This window comes from Gymnoscopelus braueri, assembly GCF_963280865.1.
Source record: "Gymnoscopelus braueri genome assembly, chromosome: 4".
Lineage (NCBI taxonomy): Eukaryota > Metazoa > Chordata > Actinopteri > Myctophiformes > Myctophidae > Gymnoscopelus > Gymnoscopelus braueri.
In genome coordinates, this window is record NC_137605.1 from 42,835,531 (window position 1) to 42,849,810 (window position 14,280).

General features: G+C 38.7%; 1 protein-coding gene across 1 annotated transcript; it reads left to right on the top strand.

The window, feature by feature from the left end:
• The first annotated feature begins 1,877 nt into the window (after positions 1-1,877).
• Positions 1,878-13,928, top strand: atp6v1c1a (ATPase H+ transporting V1 subunit C1a). Its single transcript, XM_080425525.1, has 13 exons — positions 1,878-2,014; positions 3,006-3,172; positions 4,192-4,259; positions 5,644-5,729; positions 5,922-6,016; positions 6,968-7,059; positions 7,613-7,711; positions 7,840-7,908; positions 8,587-8,679; positions 8,911-9,004; positions 9,879-9,976; positions 10,821-10,947; positions 12,962-13,928. Exons 2-13 carry the CDS (start codon positions 3,041-3,043, stop codon positions 13,058-13,060), a joined length of 1,152 nt encoding a protein of 383 aa, XP_080281651.1. The 5' UTR covers positions 1,878-2,014; positions 3,006-3,040; the 3' UTR covers positions 13,061-13,928.
• Positions 13,929-14,280: the final 352 nt, after the last annotated feature.

A 14,280-nucleotide genomic window follows, 5' to 3' on the forward strand; every position in this document is an offset into this window, starting at 1 on the left:
TTTAAAGTTGATACATACATGTGATATGCAAAATGATACAGTAGAGCATTATAAGATAGCACTATCCTTGACATGCACATAGCAACAACAAATTAGTGTTGTCATTGTTTTGGTCAGCAAAGGAAAGGGTGCAGTTACAGTTTTGTAAAAAAAGAAAAACTAAACAAAAACATGGGAAAAGGAAAGTTGACAGCAAGATACTGTAAACAATTGTCCAAAATTATGTTAAAATAATAGCCTAATAATAATAATAATATAACTGCAAATAACTATAATGATTATTATTCTCATTACTCTTAACATTATCTTTATTTTTTATTTTTTCAGGCACCTGTCAGTGTCATTCTTCTATCTTCTGTCTTCTGTCCAACTCTTTCAGGCTTTTTGCCATATTGGGTGTGAGAAATGGGATTACAAATAAAATATTATTATATATATATATATATTATATATAAATATATATTATATTTATTATTATGTTATTATGCAACAGTCGCCTTTGAAAACGTGTATAAATGTTTCTCTTTAGAGAACTTTTATGTTGTTTTGTAGTTGGACAGAATGTTAACTTTTAGGAGGTTGGGTCAGAGGGGAATGCAACGTATCCATCTTATTTATACCATATTAAATTCCAGTCCCAGGCTATCATATTTTACACAGATGAATGAAAACAACTTACTTGCCCACTGTTCCACTAGTTAATTTAAACAGATTTACCAATAGACTGTCTCAGTAGGCAGGGTGCTCTGTGTCTGATTGTGGCCTGATAACGTCCCAGCAGCAGACATGGCCCATGTCCAGCCATGGGCAAACTCACCCTGATGTTTGATCTCTAGGGTCGGCTCCAGGCAGACCAAGCATTGTGTCCCAAACAATGAACCCCAGACCCACTGAACTATAAACATGTCCCTTTGGGGGCGTTTTCCTAGAATTCTGTGCAGGAGACACCCAGAGTCAGGAAACCTGGACCTGGCGTTTTCCAAATTTAGAAACACAAATGCCTCCTGCTGCTGACTGGGCATTCAAGACTGTCTGTGTCCTTCTGTAATAGGGAAATAATGCTAATGGAATGTTGATAAAACAACTGACTGCCACTCAAAATCAGGGTGGAGGTCCATGTCTCTCTAGTTCAGGAAGTGTAAATCCATGGCAGTTTTCTTCGAATTGATTGAATATAGGAGCAAAATCACCTCCCTAATCATTATATTCACCGACACAAATGTGACAGTTAGTATATTGTCGTGACTTGTGTCCATTGAATATATACTGTAAATCAGGGGTCTCCAACAGGGGGTCCAGGACCCCTAGGGGGTCCTCAGAGTTACTACAGGGGGGGGCACCAACTCTTTGTGTGATAGGAACTTTTTACATTAACCACTTGAACCCTAGAATTCCTTTTCCGAGGGGAACATTTGCCGAAAATAGCAGATCTACGCAAAGAGGTTTGGTGTAGGGGAAAAAAGAGCAGATCAAGTACCAGTTTTCTAAGTATTGAGGTTTTAAGTGGTTAACTGATATTGTTTGATGAATTGAGTACAAATGATGCCAATGCAAACAAGCCATAGGCTTTCTTGGGTTTAAAATCCTCTTAGCAGACCTTGTATTGAACTGTAATTTTATTTTGCAACTGTCTGAAAATATACATTAACATGAATCCAACACTGATGATAGGGGAGGTCCCTGCTTCATCTCTCTCTCAGCTAAGGGGTCCTTTGTCTGAAAAAATGTTGAAGACCCCTGCTGTAAATCTTCCAGCAAAAGTGCTCCATGGCAGAGCAGAGCTTGTGTGCTGCAATCCCCACCCCTACCAGAGGTGGTCACTAGTGAGATTTTGTCCAGTGAGCAGCACTTCGTGTTCAACACTGAACAGATCAGCTGACTGTGATGCTGCTGTCAGGAGACAGACCTCACATCACCATAACTGTACTGAATGGCAACTATGAACACCATCACACCATAAAAACGGCACATATAATATCATTCCGAGTAGAATTGTCGCAGTATTTATATCCTGGTAAGTACAAGGTTGTTAAACAACAGTTACCCCCCCACCCAGCCCCCATGTTAATATTTCTAGCAAAGCTAACAAGCTAACGTCAGCTAATCCTTGATGGCTGTTGTGTTACAATGATACTGTTTTAACAATTCTATTTGTATTGAGCGCTTAAGTGTCATTGTAATCTTTACCTATGATACATAATATTGTATAACATTACACTGGGAGGTATTAGCCTCATAATGCTTGATCATTTTGTACACAGAATGGGTGTTGTTATTGATACCATAGTGGTGGAAAGAGTACTTACATTTTTTTACTTTTATTTTTTTGCAAAAGTATCAATACTGCAGATGTAGAAATACTCTGTTACAAGTAAAAGTCCGGAATTCAAAATGTGCTTGAGTAAAAGTATTGGCATCAAAATGTACTTGTCTTAAAGTACCAAAAGTAAAAGTACTCATTATGCAGAATGTCCCATTTCACACAGCTTTTCTAAATAGCAGATGCAACGCATTGTGAGCTTGTAGATCGGCTACTCTCAAAAAGCCGAAATGCATACAGAGTGAAGTGCAGGTTAATGTATGTTTTGTAATAATAATCTACATCTACAAAGTAACTCAAGTTTTCAAATAATTGTAGTGGAGTTAAAGTACAATATTTGCCTCTGAGATGTAGTAGTGGAGTAGAAGTAAAAGTGTTGGAAATTGGAAATACTCAAGTAAAATACAAATACCTCAAAATTGTACTTAAGTACAGTACTTGAGTAAATGTCACTTTCCACCACTGCATACTGTTGCCAGCAGCATCATATTGTCTCAGGTTCACGCATGGTTAACACCATATAGAAGATTATATTATGTTCTGCGACCACAAGATGGGTATAATGGCAGTCTAAAATTCCAGTAAATTTTAAGCTTACTTTAATTTGAACTTTTTGAGAGCTTAATAGTTGCACAAATAAAGGGTCATAAAACGTTGTTTCTAACCCTGCTTTTTCTTGTGCCAGTATTTCATATCCCTAGTTGAGAGCTACTGGTAACCATGACAGAGTTCTGGTTGATCTCAGCGCCCGGAGAGAAGACCTGCCAGCAGACATGGGACCAAATGATGGTGGCTACCACGCGCACCAACAACGTGTCCACCAACCACAAGTTCAACATCCCAGACCTCAAGGTTAGCACGAATTTGTGTAGCTCATTATTACAACATTGTACAGCCATTACATTGTCTCACCTAAGATATATATGCTTTCTACTGCTATTCCATAACCCATTAAAACCGGGAAAGCATCTGTGGATCCACTTTATCTATCACTTTTTGGCTATTCAAAAATAACAGATATACAAGCTCATAGCGCGTCACTTCGTGCCGCGCTATGAGCTTGTAGATCTGCTATTTTTGAAAAATCTTGAAAATTTGTGCAAATCTTTGAACGTATATATTTTTAAGCGAACATTTTTTACTCAAATCTTTGCTTCTGGGGGTCCTTGGAACAAAAATATTTTGAGATGGGGGTCCGCTGCCAAATACATATAATTTTGGGGTTTGTTGACATGAAAAAGTTTGAGCACCGCTGATATAGAAACAGAAGTTTTTCCGAAAACTGTCGGGATTTAGAAGAATTTTTTTGAATCGGCCTCAGGTCTTAATGGGTTAATACTACACTGTAATATGAATGATGTAAAATGTAATAAACCAAATAGTCCTCAGATAACAGTATGTTCTTAAGGCATAAAGGTTTTTGAATTAGGGTACAAATGCTTTATCCAGTTGACCACTCACCCTCACGATTCCACCGTCAAGAGTAGGCTGACTGTGTGAATGGGAAGTTGTTTTGAAAGAAATTTGACGCTTGCATCCTGATGTGGTGGTTATGGCGATGCTTTCATCTGTTTAGTTGCTCAGCCAGGCTGTATTGGCCTTTCCCCCTGCGCTGCAAGGTGAAGCAACCCCACTGACCTGTCTGCCACATGGGGCTGTAAATGTTCCCCTGGAACTGTTAGCGACGCATGAGGGGCTCCCAACAAAAGAGGCGCCATCCTAAGCACATATGGCCCCTGGATGTCACTGCGGGAGGATTTAAACCCCAGAAGTCACTGTTTAAACACCGCCCGAATGAATTAAAAAAGACCCCAATCTCTGGACTTATGATCCGAAAGTGCTGATGTGTTTGAATTTTGTGCTCAAAACAGGTGGGGACACTAGATGTCTTGGTGGGACTGTCAGATGAGCTGGCCAAGCTAGACTCCTTTGTTGAAAGGTATGCCACAGTTCAACATTTCAACTAGCCCAACCAATGCTAGATTTTAAGGTCCGATGCTGATCCTGATTAAATTAAATTATTTGATTAAAGTTTCTATTTGAGAACATACACTTTTGATAGATACAAAATGTAAATTAAGTATACATGTCAAACGTATATGAAAAGAATGTTTAGTTATAAAACGATCAAGCAAACAAGTAAATCCGAAATACATTCACACATAAACTGAACTTCATTCTAACCACTTGACTTAAGCCCTATTAAAAGTTTTCAAAAATAGCCAATTTACAAGCTCACTGCGCGTTGCAACGAGTCCTGTTGTGAGAGTTCTGTGTTTTGAGCATTTTTAAAAGGTTAAGAATCGTCAAAAAAGTCAAATAATGCCTAACCGATGTATAGGTCGGGCTCTAACAAAAAGATGCCAACTATAAACTGTGTAGTCGTGCAGTTCTCTGATGTAGAGAGGTTACTGTTCCCTAATCGTTTCCCCTTTACCTTATTACAATGAGGAATTTCACACAGGACTGGGCCTCCTGGCCTTTCTGCAATTTTAGCAATTTACAGTTGGGTGAGACACCAGCATCTCTTTCTTTAGTCATATGTAAGCCTGATGACTTACATCTTCAAACACACCAGCGGCACGCTGGTGTGTTTGAAGAAGTTATTTATAATCTTTTGGAAAAAGCTAACGTCCAAAACTCACACATAGTCACTGACTGGCTGTACCCGGCTTTGCTTCCTCTGTTGGCATTTCAGAGACTGTGAGAAAGGCCAATATTACAACATGGTTTCACTTCACAGTTTGCCAAGTTGTTTTTGAAAGTGCCTTGTTCAAAATCTGTGGATAGGCTGTGCCCTAAATTAGATCCACACTTTTTTTTATTGCCCTAGGTTTGTACACTATTCTGACTTATTTAATTCCTTGTTCATTATATATATTTATACATTATATATTATAACAGTAATTGATCTCTTAAACAAAACACAATCATGTTTAAACTGTGCCAGACTTCGCCATTTTACTGTATGCATAAATTGTGGCATGCAGAAAACATGAAATACATCCTTCCCTTGCTTTGTCAGTGTAGGTACAGTTCTGCTTTGCTGGGCTGAACAGTGTGCTGAAAATGTGGAACTATGAAAGTATGATATATAATGAATTCCCTCAGCAGCAATGTGCGAGTCCTTTTGATGAGTGCGTGTGAGGGTTCATGTGAGTTGTGCATGTTTGCAAGCTTCTACGTGTGTGTTTGCTTTGAACTGAGGACGTGTGTGTGTGTGTGTGTGTGTGTGTGTGTGTGTGTGTGTGCGCTCTCATTTGTGTACTCTTGTATGGTTTGTGCTATCTTGGAGTGTTTTGATGTTCCCTGGCTGTTCACAGTGTGGTGAAGAAGGTTGCTCAGTACATGGCTGACGTGCTGGAGGACAGCCGAGACAAAGTACAGGAGAACCTGCTGGCCAATGGAGGTAGAACGATAGTTAATAAATAAATGTCTTTACCTTATGCAATAAAAAACTGTTAAAGATTATCATCAAATATGATTATGAAGTATTGTTTGGTACTAACCCTAACCCAACTTGGTGTTCCTATTTTGGGCATGTCATAGTTGAAAAAACTTGCCGATCTACATCGACTTGTTGTTTCGTTGTCTTTTCCAGTTGATCTTGTAACCTACATCACAAGGTTCCAGTGGGACATGGCAAAATATCCCATCAAACAGTCACTCAAAAACATCTCTGAAATCATCTCAAAGGTATGCGTCTCATTTAATTGGACAAATGTTCAGTAATTTGAAATCTGGGACCCATCTCACAAATGCAGAATTAAGACATCCAAGATTTAAGTCAGTGCATCCTGCCTTATTGTGTTTCACATAGGCCAAGCCAGGTAGAGGAGGTGTAACGAGGTGAAGCCAGTTTAACCCATTCACTCCGGGAACGCATCTGTGTCATTTTAGGTTTCTTTGGCTATTCAAAAATAGCAGATCTACAAGCTGTGACAATTTTGTGCAAATCTTTGAATATATTTATATATTGTTTAAAGCAAACATTTTTTACTCAAATCTTTGCTTCTGGGGGTCCTTGGAACAAAATATTTTGAGATGGGGGGTCCTCGGCCAAATACATATAATTTTAGGTGGTCCTTGACATGAAAAAAGTTTGAGAGCCACTATATTATAGCAACATAAGTTTTTTAAAAAAACTGTTAGGATTTAGAAGACATTTTGTAGAATCCACAGAAGCAAAGATTTGAGTTAAAATTTGTAGAATAAAATACCAGATCTACAAGCTCATAGCTATGAGCTTGTATATCTGCTATTTTTGAATAGCCAAAGAAATATGAAATGACACAGATGCATTCCCGGTCTTAGTGGGTTCAATTATTTGGAAATGATTTGGACGAATAGCCAAAGAATCTACATTGTACAGTCAATAATCCAACAAAAATATATAGCCACAAATTAAGTTTGAATAATAACAGTAACCACATTAACAGGATAACTGGCTAAATTAGTCTGTCTAGATAACTTTGTTTTCATGAAATCATGTATAAACTTAGCCAGGATAACTGGTAAATCGTGGCTTAATCTGCTATCTAGGTTTTGTGAAATGGGCCCAGGCCTTAGATAGTTTTGTAATAATTTTTTAGTCATGTGTCATGTCAATGTTTTCCTTCTTTAACCAAGTCACCTTATTTTTGGCAGCAAGTAACTCAGATTGACAATGACCTGAAGGCCCGAGCATCAGCTTATAATAACCTCAAAGGGAACCTTCAAAACCTGGAAAGGAAGAATGCGTGAGTACTTCTCATTGTGTTTATGCATGGTATGAATTATGAAACCTTGAAAGGCTGGATGTTTCAGGACACTTCCCGTGTGTGTGCGGCTTGTGTAAAATTGACAGAAAATTATTACAGACAAAACTGGTGTTTCCGAACTTTGATTAAATTTGCCACTCATCTTTAGGCACATTTCCTATTATACTACAGCTTCATGTGCAACATTTGTGATGGAGGAAAACGTCTTATTTTTTCCTCCCAGCTGCAGCTGTTCCATCAATTTGTTGCCCAGAGTAAAAATATGTTCTTTATAATGTGGCCTGCGTAAATAAAAGGGTTGATACATGTGAACTATTTCTCCCCTTAAAGTGCTAAAGCTTTCACTCCCTTGCTTTGTTGAATATGGGATAAATTTGTGCTACAATAAGAGAATTGATTGTTGGTTGTATTATTTCTTAAGCATGTCAGAGAGTTAGAGTAACTAACTAGGCTAGTAATGACCAATAGACTCGGACTGTTAAGCTGTCCAGTGTTGTTGACATGTTCTTACAATATTGTTTTCTACCGCTAGGGGGAGCCTGTTAACTAGGAGTCTGGCTGACATTGTCAAGAAGGAAGACTTTATACTTGACTCTGAGTACCTCATCACCATGCTGGTTGTTGTTCCAAAGTGAGTATTATTGGCAGTGCTTAATGCAAAGGAAGGCAATTGAAAGGCCTCAAAGCATGTAAGTTTTTTTTTTATTTTTTATTAAATGATTTGTAAAATCTTCTGCAATCTTCCCTTGTGTTTTCAAGGCCAGGATATGGGGACTGGCAGAAAACATATGAATCGCTGGCAGAGATGGTGGTGCCCCGATCCACAAAGTAAGTTCTACAAGGGATTAGATTAAATATTTCACATCAGTCTATTCATTTAGTGATGGGCTGATACTTGTATTTGCGCTGAAAAATATACCTGGTTTCGAAAAGAAATTGCATTACTTTATCACCATGTAATATTCAACTTCTGTGTGAATGTACGCATGACACAAACAGCATTTTGAATGAATGCAAATTAATCGCACAAAATCAACACTCCCAGTGTTTAAGGGCCTTTATTGAGAAAATTAAATACTCAATCGCTCAAAATGAAAATCAGCAAAATACTCCGTGATTGATCGCTGTTTATACTTTAATGATAAGGTTGAGGACGGCACCGTTTTCACCTACTGCAACATATGAATTTAACCAATAATTAATGAAACATTTAACCATTTATAGATATTTTAGTTTCAAAAGTTTCTGTGTCATCTAACCTCATCTTTGCTGGCCTGCAACTAATCATTTGAGAGTGTTGATTACCCTTCTTACTCTGTTTGGATCTGTTAGGAGGATACTGAAGTATAGGCAACTTTTTAAATGATTAATGTTATATCTATTGATTTTCAAACTTAAAGGTGAATGTTACATAAATGTCATTGTCTATGATGCTTAAGACTTTGACTAACTTATGTTTTGTTGATGATAGAGCAACTATATTTAATGGTGACTCTTTTCATCCAGTCTCCTATTTGAGGACCATGATAGTGGACTGTTCAGTGTGACACTCTTCAGGAAGGCCATTGATGACTTCAGACACAAGGCCAGAGAAAACAAGTAAGAGACACCATGCTGCTTGGTGACCTAATGGAAAACTTAACAGCACAACATTGTAAATAAAGCAGCTCCATGGATTTCAGTTTTATATTGCACATTAGATTGTTATAATATGCACCAGGGCCAAAACTAATCAGTGTCTAGTATTGGTGTTTAAAACAGAATAGATGGTTGTTCAGATTATAATTGAAGCTGAACTTTTCTCCGTATTATTCCCATTCTTATTTACAGGTTCACAGTGAGAGACTTTCAGTACAACGAGGAGGAGATGAAGGCAGACAAGGAGGAGATGACACGGCTTTCCACAGACAAAAAGAAACAGTTTGTAAGTGGGACAGGGTAACATAGTGTGAGGGTTATTTAGTTAATATTTGTATACAGTTTCACAGGGCAGTTACAGGATTTTAATGGCGGTCTGGCATGTTAAGCTCATTGACTATGACTCATCATGGTATACTTGACATTGTATGAAAATCAGAAACTTGGGTATTGTTTTACGCCATGGTTGCATTTTTAAGTGTGGATTGATTTGAAAAGTCTACCTGGAAATAGGCACAGGAGATAACGGCTATGTCTTAATAACCTCGTAAAGATGTTTAGCCAACATTGACTCATTTATTCAGGGATGTTCAATTTTTTAAATAACTTTATTTATCATTTTTCAGGTGTATCGTGTGGGCAGCAATCGACAGTGCTGTCCTCAATCTAGAACCCCCCCGCCCACCCCCACCATGGCATAGTACAGGAGCGAGCACATCCACAAAAAAACAAAAATAAGACAAAACAAAGATGTGTTCAGCAACATTTGACTGAAGAAAATTTAAATGTGCAGAATCTAAAAAATAAAGCTATTAATGGAGAAAAAAAAGATCTATGTAAGATACAGTATATTGCCAAAACGGTGAATAGATAATGACATTATCAGTATAGCCCTTTTGATATCTAATTTATTAATCTCTCAAGAACAGATTCAGAGCTACGCTTACTGAAGTGAAAAACGCTAAGGGGCGCTGTTTTTGCGTTCCCCAGATTGCTAATTTATAAACCAAGGATTTTTGTACTTTGATTTGAACTGATACAGATGAATTGTCCTCATGGGTCAGTGACAGCCATGATAACATGGCTAAAGACAGTACAGGTGGTTGGGATAAAGAGAGGTTCTTTCTAAGTAAACCCTAAATGCATTTCCCCATCTTTAGGGGCCACTTGTCCGATGGCTGAAAGTGAACTTCAGTGAGGCCTTCATCGCATGGATCCACATCAAGGCACTAAGGGTCTTTGTGGAGTCTGTTTTAAGGTATTGAGATCTTACATTACTTTTCAGAGCCCATTCATAGGCTTTATATTGTACTAGACCATACCCGTGGGGGGATATGCGCACATGATTTGGCAACCTGGGAGCCAGCGAACACAAAAACGCTAATAATTTGGTTAATTATAGGAGGATTACATACCCGGTGAAGTGCACAGGCGAAAGTTGTTGCAAACGTGGGGTTATTGCACGTCCCGTCGCACCGCGGTCAATCCCAGAGTGGGTGTGTGGATTTGACGCATGCGCAGTTTGATCTCCCGTTGTTTTTTAAAACGCTAATAAACAGCTGAGATTTGATGAAATTGAGAAACGGGCTTCGCAGTTGTGTTCAGATCGTAATGGTCAATGGCTGTGTGCAAATTCAGATCAGATAAATAGAGTGCAAAGAGAACAATGTAATGCCCCCGAGACACTGGGATACCAGGTAAGCATCAAACCTAGCATCTGTCTAAATGTCGTGCTAGCTAACAACAATATTCCTAACATTTGTGGTCAAGAAAAAAAAAAAAACTCAAGCAAGAGTAACCAACATATATCTGCATAGAAAAAGCTAGCATCGGTTGAAATGAAAGGTGACAAGAAGTGATACATTTGGCATCTAATGAAGAAAGGTGATAAGAAGGGTACAATACATACAAGGAGAGGAGTTCTAGGGATGAGGTGAAGTCTGAAGAGGTAAGTCGTCAGACATTTAAACACATACGTGGTTGCCTCCAATAAGAGCAATTGAAAGGATGATGTTGGTAGGGATGCGTCATTGCTTCAGTGTAGTTTGTTCCTTTAGATAAGGCTGTGGCAAGTGGATTGATGTTTTATGCTGTTCCATCAGGTATGGTTTACCAGTGAACTTCCAGTCCATGCTCCTGCAACCCACCAAGAAGACCATGAAGAAGCTAAGGGAGGTCTTGAATGACCTGTACAAGCATTTGGACAGCAGTGCGGCAGCCGTCATTGATGTGAGTGTTGACCATTAATGTAGTGAACTGTATTTTTATACTATACAAAAACTGAATGAAAGATATTTATTCTGTCTGCTTTGGAGGTCACTGTATAGCTTGCTGATGTGAAGTGATATGCATGGTGTAGCTATCTAGCCTGCTACCTTACCTAGCCTAAGTACTATGTGCAATTTGGAAACCGGTGATAACCTATTCCATCCACCACGGCTTGTCAACTCAAGACGATGTACTTGTTGGCCTGCCAAGCCATCGGCTGCTCTGCGCAATCCCTTGCTCATCTAGCGGCTCGCACGACATCTACGCTCCTCACGGGCATCAACACGTCACTGTTGGTACACCTGCCTTTTTATCAAGTGATATAAAATTCACAACGATGAGGGCGTTGTTTGCATTGTTTGTTTGAGGAATTGTAGTCTTGTGTAGCCGGATGATCAGAGATGTCCGCCTACTGATACGTCTGGTGACATCTAAATTATTGAATGAGCTAAAACTACTGTAGGTGGAATCAATTTGCAAAAACAGCAATAAGACTTTAGGGCATTACGTCACTGTATCAGGATGGGTTTTCGAAGCAGTGGCCATAGGTTTTTTTAAAGATATTTTTGGGGGCTTTTTGGGCTTTATTGACAGTATATAGTAGAGCGAGACAGGGAACGACACGCAGAAAAGGTCGTCGGGATCGGCATTAGAGCCTATATGTGGTATGCGCCGGGACCACTAGGCCAGCGGGCGCTCCTGGGCATAGGTTTGTTAGCACTGGTTTTCTCTGCTGTTTAGGCCCATACATTGAATTTAGAATTCCCCAGATCAGCAGGAGGTCTCTGATCATCTGGCTTCGTGAGACTAGAGGAAATGACACTAGATGCGCTGCCTGGATTGTAGCATTTAAATAACGTATGTAGGGGATTGGATTCAGAGGAGTATATTGTTGTAAAGCTCCAATAAGTGATTTCTGACCAGCAGATGGCAGCGAGTAGATTGAAACATAGTTAAATTGAACTACAGTATACTATAACAGTAGTTCACCCCCAAAAGAATTGTCGCATTCCTAAGCCAATAATTCGATGACCGGGGGGCTGCTCAGTAGCAGACTCAATTGAGTCCGCTGGACATCAAATTATTGGCCCAGGCAAAAACGACAAAAACAAAACAATCTCCATGAATTCAAGGCTTCATGGGGTGTTTAATTGATAGAAATATTTTGGGGTGAACTACTCCTTTAAGACTACTTAAAATAAAAATGTATATGACTGTTTCAAACAATGTAACCATCACTGCTCACATACTTCCAAGCATCCTTTACTTTGGCATGTATGTTAAGCAATACATACACTAAAGGGCATTTTACAATAAGATGTTTTCTGACAACAAACATGGCAACTGTCAAGGAGGTTGTAATAATGTACCTGTTAAGAAAGAGGCAAAAGTGAAGGCTGCTTTGTAGGCAACTGTGGTGTGTGAGGCCATTAAATACATTGCGGCGTGTTGACAATATACAAGCCACATGCATTTGGGTTGGCAGTTTGAATAAATAGGTGGCAAGTTATTATTTGTCACATTTATTCATGTATGACAAACATGAATGACCAAATTATGTTGTTGTTGCACTCTCTCTCTTTCTGTCTTTGATCCTTGTGTACATATTAAAAAGAAGATTTAGTAAATAATGCTATGAAGCTTAAATCAAAGAACATATACAAAACAACACAACATTATAAATAAACAATATACCATGGCCTATCATGAGTTACAGTACAGTACAACAATACAATAACAACATGACTTTCACAATTTTAATGAGTTCCACTTGAGCATTTCCTGGTTATGCACTAGGAAATGCCAAAGTGGTACAGAGGGGTGGCAGTCTTTGACTTACAGCAAAACAATGAGCTGGTGGGTGTACTGTATACTGCCTTTCACCTGTGTTGCTGATCCTCACTGGAATGGAATCACAATTACTTTTCAATAAATTATAATTAAATTATCACATTACCTTTTCTTTCCTTTCTAGGTGGTGATGGATATTCCAGGCTTAAACCTGAGCCAGCAAGAGTATTATCCTTACGTCTACTACAAGATTGATTGCAACATGTTGGACTTCAAAGTTTAATACCTTCCCAATTTTGTGATTATGTTGTGTATCTTTAACTTGTGTTTTCCCTGTGAAATGTTCTCCTCTTTCCTCATTTGTGGTGTTTTCCGCCTCCCTATCCCCCACTCCACTTTATCAGCTCTGGCTCCTCAGATCTGCATGCTCATTCCTTGTGGTTTAAAGGCACACAAACAATGATCTGCCACTTCTACAAACAAGGCACAGAAATTGCCTTCATGAAGTTAATTACTTTGATGTTATTTTTTGTTTACAGTCATTTAAAAAAAATAACGACTCAAAAAAAGTAATAACTTTGACGATGACCTGAATTGAATTCTGAAACCTCTTATCAATTTGGTTTTACTTGGGTTTGAGAATTGTGTATTTACAGTCATTCTGCGTATGTGATTGTGCATATTGGTAGCTACATCTTCCATAATGGTAACGGTACATCTGGTTGTTTTGCCCACACCAACCACATCTGGTATGCGTTTTCTGGGGTAGTGGTTCACTATGGGAGACATTGTGTAAGAAGGAAGGGAAGTTTGAACTCTGAATCTCAGCTCCCAGTAGAAAATGTCTTAAAGTTTGACAAACTTTTTGCTAATAAATGTTCTACTGGGAGCTGGGATTCAGTGTGCGAACTTTCCTTCCTTCTTCTCCAATGAAAGTATTGTTGTTCAGCACCTGACTTTTTTTGTTGGGATGTGCGTGCTTCCCTTTGGACTCTATTTCAGACATTGTGTAACAACGATACAAAATGTTTGTGTGTATGTGTTGTTGTTTCATGTTGTGAATATTTGATGTCAAAAAGAGAGATCTATCTGTATGAGTATTGTATTTGTATATGTCATTGATTGACCAAAATAAATAAATGATTATCATGTTTCCCTCTCCAATTCCATGTACATTTCATGTTTAATTTCATGTTATTATTTTTTATCTTCTGTGTTGCCTAATTTTGTGTTTGTGTACATGACACACTACATGTGATATTCTCGTGAGAGAGGGAAATGGAGAAAGAAGGAGGGTAGGCCGTAGGGGGCTGTGTTTGAGCTTGTAACAGAGAAAATGATCCACAGTCAGGCCTCATGATGAGTCATGGCCACTTGAAAAGCCGGGGGGGTTTCAAAGAAAGTTCCTTCGCTTGGAATCCTCGTGGCTCCAAGGCAAATACTTCCATTTCAACATCCTGTTGACTTCATCACAACAGCAGAGGGCATAACACAACCAGGGTT

What these genes read in the sequence shown, in the direction of transcription:
- atp6v1c1a (XM_080425525.1), top strand. Translation starts at nt 3,041, where the DNA reads ATGACAGAGTTCTGGTTGATCTCAGCGCCCGGAGAGAAGACCTGCCAG. An exon ending in GAACCTGCTGGCCAATGGAG is followed by an intron (nt 5,730 to 5,921) that starts GTAGAACGATAG and finishes TGTCTTTTCCAG; the next exon opens with TTGATCTTGTAACCTACATC. An exon ending in AACCTGGAAAGGAAGAATGC is followed by an intron (nt 7,060 to 7,612) that starts GTGAGTACTTCT and finishes TTCTACCGCTAG; the next exon opens with GGGGAGCCTGTTAACTAGGA.